Source organism: Mycteria americana, chromosome 6 (genome assembly GCF_035582795.1).
Source record: "Mycteria americana isolate JAX WOST 10 ecotype Jacksonville Zoo and Gardens chromosome 6, USCA_MyAme_1.0, whole genome shotgun sequence".
NCBI classification, from domain to species: domain Eukaryota; kingdom Metazoa; phylum Chordata; class Aves; order Ciconiiformes; family Ciconiidae; genus Mycteria; species Mycteria americana.
The window spans coordinates 70,130,592-70,145,891 of NC_134370.1; the positions used below are offsets into that span (position 1 = coordinate 70,130,592).

General features: G+C 37.9%; 1 protein-coding gene across 2 annotated transcripts in view; it reads right to left on the reverse strand.

The window, feature by feature from the left end:
- Window positions 1-464: 464 nt before the first annotated feature.
- The window catches only part of UACA (uveal autoantigen with coiled-coil domains and ankyrin repeats), a 34,587-nt gene continuing 19,751 nt past the window's right edge, over window positions 465-15,300 (reverse strand). For both annotated transcript variants that reach the window (XM_075506472.1, XM_075506473.1), the window contains exons 8-19: window positions 14,558-14,739; window positions 14,082-14,119; window positions 13,581-13,667; window positions 12,302-12,409; window positions 11,159-11,191; window positions 10,565-10,663; window positions 10,310-10,346; window positions 9,338-9,390; window positions 5,211-7,901; window positions 4,020-4,172; window positions 3,079-3,144; window positions 465-2,338 (exon numbers count right to left, since the gene is read on the reverse strand). In XM_075506472.1, the coding sequence (XP_075362587.1) occupies window positions 2,267-2,338; window positions 3,079-3,144; window positions 4,020-4,172; window positions 5,211-7,901; window positions 9,338-9,390; window positions 10,310-10,346; window positions 10,565-10,663; window positions 11,159-11,191; window positions 12,302-12,409; window positions 13,581-13,667; window positions 14,082-14,119; window positions 14,558-14,739 (3,619 nt within the window). In that variant the 3' untranslated portion in view covers window positions 465-2,266. The remainder of the gene's footprint in view (window positions 2,339-3,078; window positions 3,145-4,019; window positions 4,173-5,210; window positions 7,902-9,337; window positions 9,391-10,309; window positions 10,347-10,564; window positions 10,664-11,158; window positions 11,192-12,301; window positions 12,410-13,580; window positions 13,668-14,081; window positions 14,120-14,557; window positions 14,740-15,300) is intronic.

The following is a 15,300-nucleotide window of genomic DNA, read 5'->3' on the forward strand; positions in this document are numbered from 1 at the left end:
TTTCAAGTCACACCAAATGAATGGACTTTGGTAGTGCCACGAAATTATTCTGCAAAGATTGTTTAGCATGCAATCAGGTAGCAGTGTAAACTCTTAAGTGAACACGCTTTCATTAAAAGCCGTAGTAAAACTTTACTGGCTCACCCCCAAACCTAATGACCAACATAAGACAGCTTGCCCTGTTTGCTGTAGAAGTGGCCAGAGTTGACCTACTCTGAAGAACTAACTGGTAAAAGCTTTGAGTCTTGATCAATGTCACCAAAATTTTACCAACCATAATCTCTGGAAATAGATAGAAAATCCCAGTAATCCCAGCAGACATCTGAAAAACAAATATGTTACCTGGTATTTGAGAGCATTCAAGCGAGTTCAATATCCTTCACTACCCAGACTGTTTTGTCAAACTATTTACATTTCTTTACCTTTTACAGAATTGACCACTACAATAAAAAAAAGAAGAAAACATTTTATTGATAATGTAATATGGGAGAAATTTAGAAAAACATACATAGAACTCCCTCAATAAGGAAACATAGAATATCAAAATATGCCCGAGTTAGTATATCAAAACAAATTCTCTCTAATAAGAGTTTCAAGTAATGCAATCATAGAAGAATTTGGCTAAAAAGTAGCATATATATACTGAGATGTTTTCTGTAATAGTCCTCTAAGAAATTAAAGGAAAGCAGCAGTAGATCTGTTTAACTACAGACACATATTTAGTAAATATATTAAGTGTATTTATATAATAAAAACTGCCCAGCACATTCATCACTATGTCTGTATCCTCCTCTATGTGGCAGTTGCCTCTTCAATTCTACAAGACGACTGCCCAAAAAGGGACAAAAAAAGGAAACAAACATAATACTACTACAAAAATGAGACCCAAGCCTGTAAGGTACAGCTTGTTGGGAAGCCCAGTTAACAGGAAGCAGAGAACTCAGCACTCTGACTCGAGTCCTTATTTTTCAGGAACATGGAAGAGGAAGTTTGTCTTTTCTGCATCAGGATGCCAGATTCCTACTTGCTAGTTACAAGGAAATGCTTTCAACCAAGTAGACTGAAGTTAACACGGCTACTGATAGCACTTACACTGTTTGCTCTATTAAAACAGCCACCTACGCTATCAGGCTCATTTCTCAATTACTTCCTTTGAATAGTCCCAAATGTCATGTTTTCTTTCACAAAACTTACTTATGGGAACATCATCCTTCAGTTAAAAATGAAGCCCTGTCTTGTTTAATAGGTAGATTCCAAGCAAATAAGAATTCTCATTTCATTAATCGTTACTATTTGCATCTTTCCCCATAAATAAGATTATAGTACATAGTTTACAGTTAAGAGGAAAATACCTTAAACTTCCATGAGATAGTGTTTTAAAATCCAATACCCGAATTATCTCGTGTACAGCTTAATGAGCTGCTCAGTCTACACCCATACTAGGCCTAATGAAGAATGAAATTATACCAGAAGTAGGACTATTGCATTTAGATCAAAATGCTGCTCTACAAACCACAACACTCCAGTCCCACTATTTTAGCCTACAGTAATCGACATCACAAAGCATTCATGAAAAATCTTGGGGGAGGGGGGAAGGGGAGGCAAACATAAAAGTTAGTGTTTTGATAGAAAACCTGATTTTTAAGTCTTGCAAAAAGCAAAGGCACTAATCTTAAGCTTATATTTAAATAAAGTCTGTAACTTGGCCAGCCAAGTTACAGCATATACCTAAATATCTTTCATCTACCTTTGCAGCTGACCTACTAAGCATGTTGCAGCATGTCTTGATCAGCTTACGTGACAAAATAGCCACTTTCTCTTAATCATTAAAGGAGATATACAGCTACAATACTTAGCCAAGCTCATTTGAGCGTAGTTTATTTTTAACCATACCATGAGAATTCAAGTTATAGGATAAACTGGAGTTTCTGGGTATAGGCTTTGCTTTAGTAAGTGGTCAATCAGACATTAAAATAATTTAACTACTATGTCATCATTTCGACAGTCAGCTTGTATACCAATTTTAAAAGATGTTCTACATCTTTTATTAATCTAGTGAAAGAAGTGTCAGATCTGAAACTTAGTAGCCCTATTTTACTGTTTTACAAGAAGAAAATATTTCAGCTTTGTAAGTTGTTTCATATTTGGAGGTTCTAATTGCAGCTATATTATCATAATTATATAAGTCTCATGAAGGTTATCACTACCGTAATCACAGCACTCCTACAAGATGCAGCAGCCTTCAAGAGCAATGGCACTAAACACGTCAGCAAACAAGTCCCTGTCTCATTCGAATGATCTGTAGTAAAGCAGCTTGGACATCTTCATCCATGTGACCCTAGAGCAAGCAAACAGTTAGTTAAAAGAAAAATTAAAAATCCCATAAAGTGTCAACCATCCATTACTAACTAACATTAGGAGAGTCTTCAAAATTACCCAAAAGACTTAACTCATTGCTGTATTTTCACCACTCTCTGGGAAAATCTGAAATACTTTAGGAATCCTGTTATTTTTTTTCTCATGAGAGAAAGAAGGCTCTGCCTCCGACAGCAGTTTCCTTTAGCAAAACATGATGTGGGGAAAAAACTACTGTTCCTATCCCTCTGGACTCCACAGCCTGCTGCTGTAGTAATGGTCCCTCTTTTCCACGCTTATCTGAAGTTATAAGACTTGAATTAGTTGATTGGCTCTTTGTTCAGTGAGAGCCACTGGGTAAGTCAACATTAAGTTTCCAACTTCTACTCGACTTCTCTCCAGCATTACCTGGGATGATACAGAATTAATAACATGCTCACATCACCAGACACCATCGGCCTTCAAAGCAGGTTATCGTGATATATAGTTACACATAGACAAATGGTAATAAGAAGATGGCACAATAAGACTATAGCTGTGGTATGCGTTCACTTTTTTGTTGGATCAGCCCATTCTAAATTAAAACTCTCAACATGAGAGCAGGTACTTGATGCTAGTTTCAAGTTTAGTTGAGGTCTTCCAGTATGGCAGTTAGAAACACGTCTCAAGAATCTCTACATTGAGACGACAGAGTAAAACAATCTGAACTTGGGACTATCATACCTGTACAGCACTAAGAAGATGTGTCCGATAAACTGAAACTACCTCTTGATGCTGCCTTTTAGCATCCTATAAAAAGAAGATAGGAAGAGGAGGTGAAATCATCAAATTTTTAACATCTACTCTTGCCTATTTCCAACTTTGTGGGCTTGGGTTTGTGCACTTATAGACTAGCCAAAGCAGAATTTCAAGGTTAAAGTTAGCTATATCCCCTCCATTAATCAAGAAAAAAAGTCACTGCTTCGCTTTTTTTATTGCTTCCTTGCAGCAAAGTAATTTTGCTGAAAGGCTATCAGACAGGCTGCTCTGGTGGGTCAGCCCAGGTGCCGAGATGAAAAACTTGTTTCATCAACAGCATTAGCCATTTAAGAATGCTTTGCCTTATAAGGGTCAACCTTGCAAATACTATTAGAGATGCATCCTACTTCTGTACAGATTTACAAATAACTCACTTTGCTCACATAATAGCTTTGATTATGAGCTTTATTGAAGTCACAGGGGCCACAAACATGTTCGTGCCCAAAACCACAGTACTCACCATGAAGTGTTCCCCTTTACTGTTAGTACTTAATAATAAGCAATAGACTTCACGCTGTTTGCAGAAAAGGGAACACAAAGTCAAATCCATTAAGAAAGGACCACCTCACTTACTTTCAAAGTGAGAAAATACATGGCTGGTGGTTTTTGCAAGAAAATATTAACGTGGAACTTGCATACAGAAATGGTCTTGGCATGAACTATAGCAGCATCTCTCGTAAGCATAAGTTCTCTAAATTGTTTGTGTCCCTTTCATCTGAAAAAGGTCCCAAAAATAAAAAATTCGTGAATACTCTACTTCTGAAGTCTAAGCCTACAGTCAACCCCAGTGCTCCAGTCACCTTCTTTATACAAGAAGCTGTAAGCAATGCTACTGCATTTCAGACAACACCTTCATGATTACTTACAGCTAGCTGTTGTTGCAGTGTTTTCACTTGGTTCTGGAGCATTTCAACCTGCTGGTTCTGCCTCTTTGAGGGAATCCCAGTGGTGTATGTAAGTTGAGACAAGCCATTAAGAGCTTGTTTTAACCGCTCTACATCATTAAGCAGCTCTGTTATCTTTAAAAAAAGCACACAAAAACCTCATTTAAGGATTTCTCAGTTACCAAAAACTAATATTCTGTAACATTTTTTAAAGCCTGATGAAGATCAGCAAGGATTGAAGGGTCCTTGTCCCAGCTTGCCATTACACTGGCTAAGAGACTTCACAAAGATAGAGGACTTCATTTCCATGACGTGCTATCACTGGTTCCCATTCTGCTTCCTAGCATTGAAATCTGTAAGGTGTGGAGGTACAGACCCTGGAGGTCAGCCAGCGACATAAATTACTTATGCTCTAAAGGTATTCCAGGTCTAATTTCTAAAAAGGACAATGAACAGTCAGAAGGCAAGCCAGAGATGCTAAACAAACAGCTCTAAACTACATGCAAATACAACGTATCTGAATGAGGAATACAAACAGCATAGATTTAACATAAATACAAAGCAGAGCTCTCAAAACAACACAGAATACCTAATATCTACGTCAAATATCTTCCAGATTCAGAGTTAGTACTGTTTCTTACTCCTAGATTTTACTGTAAGAAAGTGTTTTCACACTAACAATCTGCTAAAGTGAAGCAGACATATTTAAGATCAATAATAAGCTCCATTTAGGCATTTCAAAAGCTACTTGGTCACAAAATCATCATCTTCCTTACATCGGGCTAACAACATCTTTCATACAGAAAGTGCTGAAGTAGTTTATCAACACGTGGAAACCAAGCCAGGAATATTTTTTGTATTTCAAAGTAAACTGAAAACATTCAAGTCACCAAATTGGTGGAAGAACGAGCTTACACCCCAGAAGTCTGAAACACAGCTTGAAAGTTTGAGAGTTTAAATACAACAAATGATGCCTGAAACATAGGAGGAATTAGAAAAAACTTAGTATACTGCTACCAAAACCAGGACGTCATCTCGCCAGATTTGGGCCAGTCCTGGGTATCAGATGCTCAGTTCACAAAGTCATGCTTGAATACCTAAGTAGCTATATTTGAAGTCTAGTTCCTTACTGCTAAACTAAAAGTGGCAAGAGCATTAACTGACACATCCTACCTTGTTATCCTTGGCTTCCACCTGCTTTGCAGATTCCTGTATTCTCTTCTGCAAGTCAATAATTGTTGTCAGTGATTTATCACACCTTTCTTTCTGGTCTTTGATTTCTTGCTCAATACTGCAGCTCCGTAACTGAAGCAACTCCTTTTCATCCTTTAAAGAAAGCTCACTCTTTTTAGCTTGCAAAGCCTCCTCACATGCTTCCTCATACTTTTTATTCATATTGGACAGATTTTCAGCTATGCTATTAATCTGGGCCTCCAGAGTACTTTTCATGGATTTGTATTCTGCTATGTCAATCACTTCTTTGCTCTCCAGGTCTGTTAAAGCTTGTTGAGTAAGCTGAATCTCAGACTGCAACTTCAAGATTTCCTCATTTTTAACTTGGTTTTCTTCTTCCTTTTCTTTCAAGCTGTTTTTGGTTGCTACAATCTCTTGTTCTAGCTTTTCCTTCATTTGTGTATATTCTACCAAAGGTATTGAAGATTTTTTTAGATCTGACAATTCCTGCTGTAATTCTCCTACTTTTAGCGTTTCTTTGTCATAACATTCCTTCTTAATTCTGAGGGCTTCCTTTAGATCCTCTATAGTGTGACCAAGAGCCTCCTTCAAGGCTTCAATCTGTTGTACTGAAAGATGCTGAGCCTGCGTAATTATGGGCTGCTCGGTACTCTCTTGCAGCTCAGCTCTCTCTTCTTTTTGGCCTGTGTATTTCTGCAGCAATTCTCTCATTTGCTTATTCAACTCCTCCATTTTGCTTGCGAACATTTTTTCCATTTCACGGGACTTCTCAGCAAGGATATAGTTCTGCTGCAAGTCGTTTTGGATGGACAAAACGCCATTTTTGAGCTTTTCGTTCTCCTGTTTGTACTTCTTGTTTTCCTCCTCACTTTCTCTGCACTTCTGCGCCTGTTCCTGCAACTGAGCTTTTAATTCTTTCACTGTGGCTTCAAAGCTTTGTTCTCTGTCTTCAAAGGAGGCAACCGGGGCATATTTTGACTTAATGCATTCTTGAATTGTGTCAAGTTCCTTCTTTTGGGCTTCAATTTCTGCATGCAACTGTAAAATTTCTTCTTGACCCCTTTTATATTCAGCCATAATCGCAACATTGTTCTCCTGAAGTTCTTGCATGCTTTTATTTAAAGCAGTCACTGTAGTTTCATGAGCTTTTAAACTTATATACTCAGTTTGTAATTGATTCTGTAAGAGTTTCACCTTATTTTTCAAAGTTCCATTTTCTTCATTTACCTTCATGAATTCTTGCTTTATCTCTTCAGTTTTTTCCTTCAGATCTGACAGCTCCCTGTTAGTCTTTTCTAGTGTGTTATTCAAGACTGTTTTAATCTCTTCGTGTGTTGTAGCCAACACATACTGATCCCTGAGAGTCTCTCTTATGACTGTGTTTTCAGAGACTAGTTTGCACACTTTTGCTTGTTCATCATCATATTTTTTCTGAAGCTCAGCAAGCTGCTTTTCAAGTTCAATGCCATTAGATTTTAAAGCTTCCACTTCTTTTTTGTGCTGCTCTGGAGACAGGTACACAGCTTGGAAGTGGCTGATATTCTCACTTAAATTGTTCTTCTCTGCCAGCAACCTTTCAGCTTCTGCTTTGCTTTCATTGTACCTTTTTGTTATTTCAAAAAGCTTTTTGGTCAGGTCACCAACAGTCAGATCATTTGTTTTCTTCAATTCTTCGTGAATTTTTAAAGGCACATTCTGGCTTTTAATTTCAGTTTTTAGCATTTGGATTTGCTGCTTAAGCATCTTGTTATCGATCTGCAATCTTTCAAGTTCCTTCTGCAGAGTCTGATTCTTCTGTGATAACTCAGAAATTGTCTTCCCAAGTTCCTCATTTTTTTGCTCAAACCCACTCCTCATTTGTTCATGGTCTTCTGGCTTTACATGCTGAGCAAGTTTAGCTTTCTGACTCTCAGATTCCCTCTTTAAAAGCAGAATCTCTGCCTGCAGTTTTTCATGCTCTCCTTCCATCTCTGCTAACTTCTTTGCTTTCTCAGTCACTTCGTTTGATAACAAACTCTTCATGTTTTCAAATTTCTCTGAAGTTACAGAGTGAGCTAACTTTGCTGCTGTTTCTTTGAGCTGCCCTTCTAACTCCATGACATTTCTTCCCCTTTTATCTCGCTCCATCTCCAACTTAACAAGTTCCTTCTGCAACCTTTTATTTTCCTCCACTAGCCTTCCTTCATCTCTCTTAAATTCTGCCACCAGCAATTCATTCTGCTTAATCTGGTTCCTTAGTTTTCCCACTTCAGCAGAGGCTCCTTCATACTTCGTTTTCATTTCTTTCAACTGATCCTTCAGCTCCTCTGTTAGCTTACTGTTTCCCGAAGCAGCTTCGTTAGTCAGGTGATCTTTCAGAGCAAGAAAGTGGGTCTGCATTTGCTTAACTTTGCCTTCAGAGTCAAACATTCTTTTCTGTACGTCTTTTAAAGCATCTTCCAGTTGTTTTATCTGTCCATCAGATTCCGCCTTGGTTCTTTCACACTCTGATGCCAAAGCTTTACATTCAGATACCTTGTGAGACAGTTCTCTCTGCAATTTGCTAATTTCTTCTTTTGCCGCACCATAGCATGTCCTTATGTTGTCAAGTTCTTTCTTTAAAGTTTCCTTCTCTGAACTGGATGATTGGTTAGGCAGGGAGAGCTCCAGGGGTCTCAGCATAGACCTAGACTGAAGATAAATTGGCACAAAAATGGATATCTGTTTACAAGTTTGACAAGTTATATACGTATGAGCTGCCATATACATAACTGTCTTAGACCTATGTTGATATGAGCATAAAGTTTACCTCAGATTTCTTTTTTTTGTCTTAGAAACACACTAATCTATTCTTGCCCGTATTACAGAACATGTGTATTTCAGCTTTTAACAGTAAAAATCTTGAATATAGCTCTACATTACTGTTTCCCAATCATCGGACCCTACTGACATTAAAGTGCAGGTATAGTATATTCATCTCATTTCCCTTGTTATTCATATTTAATCACTCATCTGCTAGAAGACATTTAATTTCTTAAGAGATTTCCCCTGTCCCTCAAGCATGTGAAAATAATTTTAAAAGGAACAGAGTATGTCACGGTTAACAGAACCTTCTCTCCAAAAAGACTGAGGAAAACAGTCATTTAACTTACTGTCCAGTAAAGGATCTCTCAAAAAAAGTTTGGCTCTCCTGCCATGTGGTCCTCACTACCAACCTCCGCTTCACTACCAGCTGTGATGGCCATTACATGGCACAGGCTTGCTCCAATGATCTCATTCATGTTCCAAGGACCAGAAAGCAGTACATAGCTTCCACACATGACTAGCTTAAAGACACTTAATTCCCGCTTGGGACATGGTTTGGGTTCTTTTGGTTGGTTGGCTTTTTGTGCCAACACCCCCCCCCCTTTTTTTTTTTTTTAAGAATTGCACATCAAGTCATTTTAAACTTCAACTAAGAATAAAAAAATCCTAAGACCATTTGGATAACCTTATGTAAAACGTGGCAGAAGAGACTGGATTTTTCTGTGTTACCAACAGAACATACAAAATACATTTACCAGTGAAATCTGGCAGGAAAGCATAGGATATAAGATTTATTTCTAGCCATCACTCACTTCTGGAAGCATTACAGCTGAAATACTCAAGTGTAAGAACAGTTTGTCAGTGAGGACCAATCCCTATCACATATGACTCGCTGTAAAAGCCTGATAGGCCTTGTAATATCTGAATTGTGGCTTTAAAAGCTAGCTAGCTATCAGCAAAGTTAGCAGGTAATTATTATATAGCTGGCAGGAAAATAAAAGTATTCTGAGTTTTAGCTGAATTTAAAATAGGAAAAAGTTATGGAGGTGAACAACCAGTTGCACTTTACACTGACTGTTGATCCAGCAGTCCGTTGATTCAGTTTTAAGACTGCTCCTTACAGACTGTTTTCACAGCATTTAGAGCTATGTCACATATGTAACTCTAGAGGGCACCAGCAGTTAAAAATAAACAGAAAAGCTTGTATTACAGAAAATTTTGTATTCAGAAGCAATGTTTAACATATGTACATTTATAACTATATTTAGCTTTCCCAAGCATAACTATCTTAGAATTCTCTCAAGTGGCAAAATATTTATTACCTGTGATTCCACAGCAAACATTTGGCCTTGCTTAAGTAATAAATCTTCTTTTCCTAGATTTGCAAAGCAAACAGTGTTTAGTCTCTGTTTAAAAACAGTAACACATAATCACAAGAACTATGACTTTCCTTCCTCGTTTTATTCTGTTCAATGGGATTGCGCTAGGCTGCAGGCTGGTGTGTAAGTACTTTGGTATTAAAACAACTCCTCTTTAATTAAAGTCACATAGGAAGTCTGGACAAACTCCTACTAACAAAAAAAAAAAAACCCTACTATGCCAGGCTAGGTATTGTTCTGCAAAACAGTCATGAAAGCCACCCTGAGCTAGCTGCATGTCTGCACATGAACACACCAGGGAAAAGCACCCTCTTGCACTCCAAATAAATGATCCTTCCTGACAGGCAGCCAGACAGCTCTCGCAACAGCTCATGACAGATTAAGTAACATTTTAAGTTACACAAGCGCAAGACAGGCCTGTAACCAAGTTGGATGCAAACGACCTCAGTTTCTGGAAACGGAAATTTCTAATAGAAGTGTAAGCTGAGGTCTTGTGTTTAACGTCGCTCTCAAACCTGCCTACACTCGAACTTTCACGACGACTATAGTTTTCTTGTCATGAGCTATGAGTGTTGTTTAAGATATGAGGAATGGAAAGGGGAAGACTCAATTTGGAGCACAGATCTCGCTCAGCTTGTTTTTCATGTTATTAGAAGATGCAGCAGAGTTACAATGCACATTTCACGGGATCAGTCACTCATAAGCAAGACCGATCCATAGTGCCCTAGCACTCAGGTACAAACACAACTGGGGCCAGCTGACTGTATGCTGAGGTTTGAAGTGTGGACACACACATTATGCTTGGCTACAGTTAAGACCAACAAAAGGAAGAGATGACAGAAAAATCCCACCCTTTGTCTATGTATTCTAACGCTGCGTCATGCATGGCAAGTTTTAAGAGTTAAATATACTTACTATTACCAAAGTTACTTCCAGATCCCACAAAGTCAACCTAAAAGCAAACAGCAAGAAACACAAAAATAAAGCTGAAAATTCCTTTCAAATTTTTACTATATGTTAAGCTAGGGATTAAAGGGCAGGGAAAGCTTTTACAATGAGATAACCGTTTAAGACTTCCAACAATTTAAAATCGCTTAAGTATTTACTACTGTCAATATCAATTGCTACTACTGTCAATATCAATATTACATTTCAAATCAATTAACGTACTTCATAACATTTGAGTTTAGCTTTGAGAGCTTCAATAGTTCTTAAGCTTTCTTCCTGCTGTTTTTCCTTGGTAGTTAGGATTTTCTTCAACTCATCTTTCTGAAAGAGAAAGAGTGCCAAATAGCCAAAGCCACAAGAATGGCCAGATTCATAAGATCTCAAGCAACTTTTTAAAAGTTTAGGGAGAACTTCAACCAAGACCAGCATTGAAAGAATACCTAAATTTTTGAATCTGAAGTTCTTCCACAACACTGCTCCTCTACAAGAGGAGTCTTGAAGAATGAGTCAAGGGAATATGCACCAACATAATTTGCTATTGTTTAATTTATTTCATTTATTAGTCTTGCTTTACTGAAAGTCACTAAAGAGATACCTGTAATATTAAGTCTGCTTAAAAGGTGCCATAGGGATTACATATATTATTTGTATTAATAGAAATGCTGTGCAGCTGTATAAGCTGAGTACGTATCAGGAGATATTTCATTTAGCATTTATAGACAGCTTTTCTCTATAGTTTTAAATACCACTACTTAAACACGATAGTCACTTCCCCTATTTCACAGTTCTATTACACTTTAAGGTGATGTATCGTACCTCATTTTCAAGATCATCTGCAAACATTTGCTCCTGCAAAAATAACAAAAAAATTCCCCCACAAATCATTTTTTCCAATAACGTTTAAGGGGCTTATACACAGTTCATTAGTTGACGAGCCTACCCCAGTTTCTAATGCTACGTGCTTCTGACTGTTTCCCTTCCATTTACCATCTAACCTCCGGCAAGAGAAATAAAAATAAACAGAAGCTAAGGACGTGACAGAGCCATGTCTCTTGACATGCATAGTAGGAAATGGAATCTCTTTTCAATTATCTAGATCATACACTACTGAGGCAGAAGAGCGCAGTTTTTCAGTAGAAGTTTGCTGATTTTGGAAAGTGAGCATTAAGGAGTTTGTGGGTTTTGTTTGTTTTATAAAAGCAATGCTTAAGAGAGAAGTTCAGACAAGCCAATGATTACGAGAAAAAAAATATTCTTTCTATCCATATGCTACACATTTAGGGGAAGCTGCATACACTTTTTAAAGGTACCTCTGCAAAAATACAGTGAAGAAACAAATGTGGGCATCCACAAAGCAAAAAAAAAAAAAACAACCACACACAAAACCCACCACACACCACCCTGTTTTTTTCTTCTTCAGTTGTACTGGTCATTTAGACCTCTAAGAACAACAAACTTTTTTTAAAAACAGGGTTTCAAATCTGGGTGAGAAATTCCCTATTGAAAACCCTTGTTTCTGTTTTTGCCAACTGAAGATTTTCCTCTGTGTTTCCACTTACAGGAACAGCTGGAAAATAAGCAGTGGCTATGATAAAGTACTGACACATAACACCTACATTTAATTGTGCAGATGAAGTTTACTCTCCGAAGTACAACACACCAGAACACCTCATGGTTCATGTAACATTGCAAAGTATAGCCATAAATGCTATTGCTCAAATTTATGAGTAACAGTAAATGACATTGTAACATGTGTCCTCACATTTTGAATAATATAAGACCAAAGGCTTTTGCAGCAGAAGAAAATTACAGTCACACATATAGAAATAATTCACAGGAAAGCACTAAAGACTGCATCTTAATTACACATGCTTTCCTTTCTACTTCTACCAGCCTCCACTGCCAGCGTTAGGTGGTTATTACAGCTTTCAAGTCAGGTTATTCCAATACTAGGTTTACCTCATTCAATTGTAGTTGTAGCCCACTGATTCTATCCAGCAGCATCCTTTGCTCCTCTTGCACTTCTCTCATTCGATCTTTCAAATCTTGATTTTCTAACTCCAATTCCTTAAAAAGTAAGTAAAAAATAAAATTAAAAAAAAATTAAACACACCACACTACACACCGATTGGGGAAACTAAAGAATCCGAGCCAACAAATTTAACAGTCATTAAAGACACCAAGCCTTGCCTAACAAGTCCCCTAATGATTTTGTGGCCTTATTCCAGGTCTGTTTCATTCTGAAGGTTTACCTAAGCGCAAGCTTGAGTCTTCAAGCTTTTCGGCTCTAGATAGCTCATTGTCATAGAAGTGTACATACAGCTTTTGAAAGTATGAGCAGAGTAAGGTTACATTCAATGCTGACAGCACTCAAGAGGCTGCTTATCTCCTGTCTGTTAACAAGTAAAAATAACTAATGTTAAAACAGTTCCTGAAACCCAACCACTGCAGCCAAAGATGTAATGAAAAAGCCTCACCGGCATGAAGCACAGCAACCTTTAAATGTGCTAACTGTTCCAGCAGCCACAAGAATTACCCTAGTAATGTATAACACATCCAACACATGAAAATGATAGGTCTTTGCACCGTCTATCAGTTCAGTGCTCACATGCAAACAATAAAGCATGTTCAACTCTTGCCTGATAATCGCCTTCTTAACTGTGGTAACTACTTTAGCTCAAACCAGAGAAGTTGCATTTAGAGATCTTTATCCTTTTATTACAAAGCATTTCAGAACGAAGGCCTCAATTTCTCAGTAGTTTGTTCCCCATAGCTTAAAACGTTGTTTACCTTTTTGAAAACTGTAATGACATAGTAATGAGATGAGAAAATTAATACTGGTTAATAGAACAATTATGACAGGTTATTTTTAGTAAGACACTTAAACACACATCTCTTGGTAATGTTAAAAATAAATAAGTCTTCCTGGTTTGTGACCCTGTGATTTTTCTGCGGCAAAAACAGTAGACAGAAGGTCAAGAGATAGGAAAAATTAAGACATGAAGAGACTTGCAACTATTTATTACACAAACAAGTATTTTTCCCCTCAAAAAGTTTACAGATTATCTGCATAATTGCCACATTACACAGTCATGCAATTAAGTTTTAAGTAAACAGCAATACATGACCTTTCTTAATGGAATCGCTAACGCTTACTTACAAGCACATCTTGTCTTTAGTATGTCTGGTTCATTATGCATATGGGAATACGCAAGTGATAGAAATCCTTCTCGCTTACCTGAGCATTATGTTCCTTCTGATACAGCTTGACATTCACCTCCTCCTGCGCATGCAGCCGATTCCACTTCTGTGACATACCAGTAATCTGTTATTGCAACAGTCAAGTATTAATTTATATTCCTGTCATGTTCTGCAGACATCCATTTCTGGGGACAGTGGGCTGCTCCCAGCCTCCATTTCAGCTTCCACTGGGAGGCAATACTACCAACATTCACATTTTGACAGATTGCTTCTCAGTAAGAGGTCACTCATGATCCCACCCAGACAGTAAACGGGATGCTTGTCAAAACTCTAATCCTGAATATGCACATCATCAAATGTTTTTCAAATAGAAACAGACACACTATCTGATTACAGAGGGAATCTTCTCAGCTACATATGAAGTTAAGAATTCAAAAAAATACTGAACTCGTTTTGCATCATAGCACAATCTTCATCACCCTCTCAACAGTACCAGCAATACTCTGCCTTAAGAGATACTTAGTATAAGCAGCCTTACCTTTCGTTCAGGCTGCCCTTTCTTCATGGTATCTCTTCCTAAAAAAGCACCACAAAAATAGGAAGTTAAAACACACATTTCATTCAGACTCATGCAACAGACTCGGCTAATTCTATCAAGTTTCAATCTTGGGAGGACATTTCAAGAAAACGATTCACCACCACCCCCAGTTAAACAGATATGGAAACATTTGCAAGTACAACGTTTTTCTACAGATAATGCTAAATAACTCCTATGATCAATACTGCAATGCCAGGTTTAGCAATGTTACTACCTCGAGGCATCAGAGCCTGCATTAACCTTAAAAGCTTTACTAAGAAACAAACCCCAAAAGCCTTCTTTCCCCTCCCAAACAGTCAGTTTATCACCTTTGTGTTCAAAGGACTACAAAAAAGTTCCTGAAGACATAGCAATGGGAAGATAGACAATTCAAATGAAAGAATAACAGCAAACTGTTATAGCCATGTTCTTCATACCTTTGCTGGAATCCTCAACAGCAGCTTTTATTAAAGCCAAAATGTCAATATTGTCACCAATTCTGGCATAGTAAGCACAGTCATGACCAAGGCCATCAGTCAAACTAACATCCGCACCATTTTTGAGCAAAACTTCTACTGCATCCTTGCAGCCGTATTCACAGCCTAACATTAAGGCAGTCCTAAGGATGGGGAGAAAGACTGCATTCAGAGACTCAGGGATCTCACATTTTAGTGGAGCAATCACTTACAGAAATAATCCTTCATACACTTATGTGTCATCATGGAAACTCGAGTCAAGGAATCTTTCCTCTATCAAGAGAGGAAACTAAGCTTTAAGAAGTCATTTAGTCAATGTTTAAATATTTGTTTAAAAGTAAACAAAACCACCACAATAGCAGTATTTTCATGAAACCCAGCATAAACCTACTGCCTTTGAGAGCCACCCAGTGTTTTGAAAACTCATGTGACTTTTGGCTTCCTCTCTATTTAAATAGAGATCTCAATAGACACAACAAACACAAGAAGTTTAGACAAAGTTCAGGGGGAAGGGGGCAAGTGCTTGGGAGCCCTGGCAATGCCTTCCAAACACTTGCCAGCTTCAGAACATGCAATGCAAGTACCCATGCTTTGTCCCACAGCAGCCTCATGTCCATTGGCCACCAGGCAGTCATCTTCTAAGAAATAACTGGCAGAAGGAGCAGCTACAAAGAGAAAACCCATCCCCTGGCCCTCTTCCATGA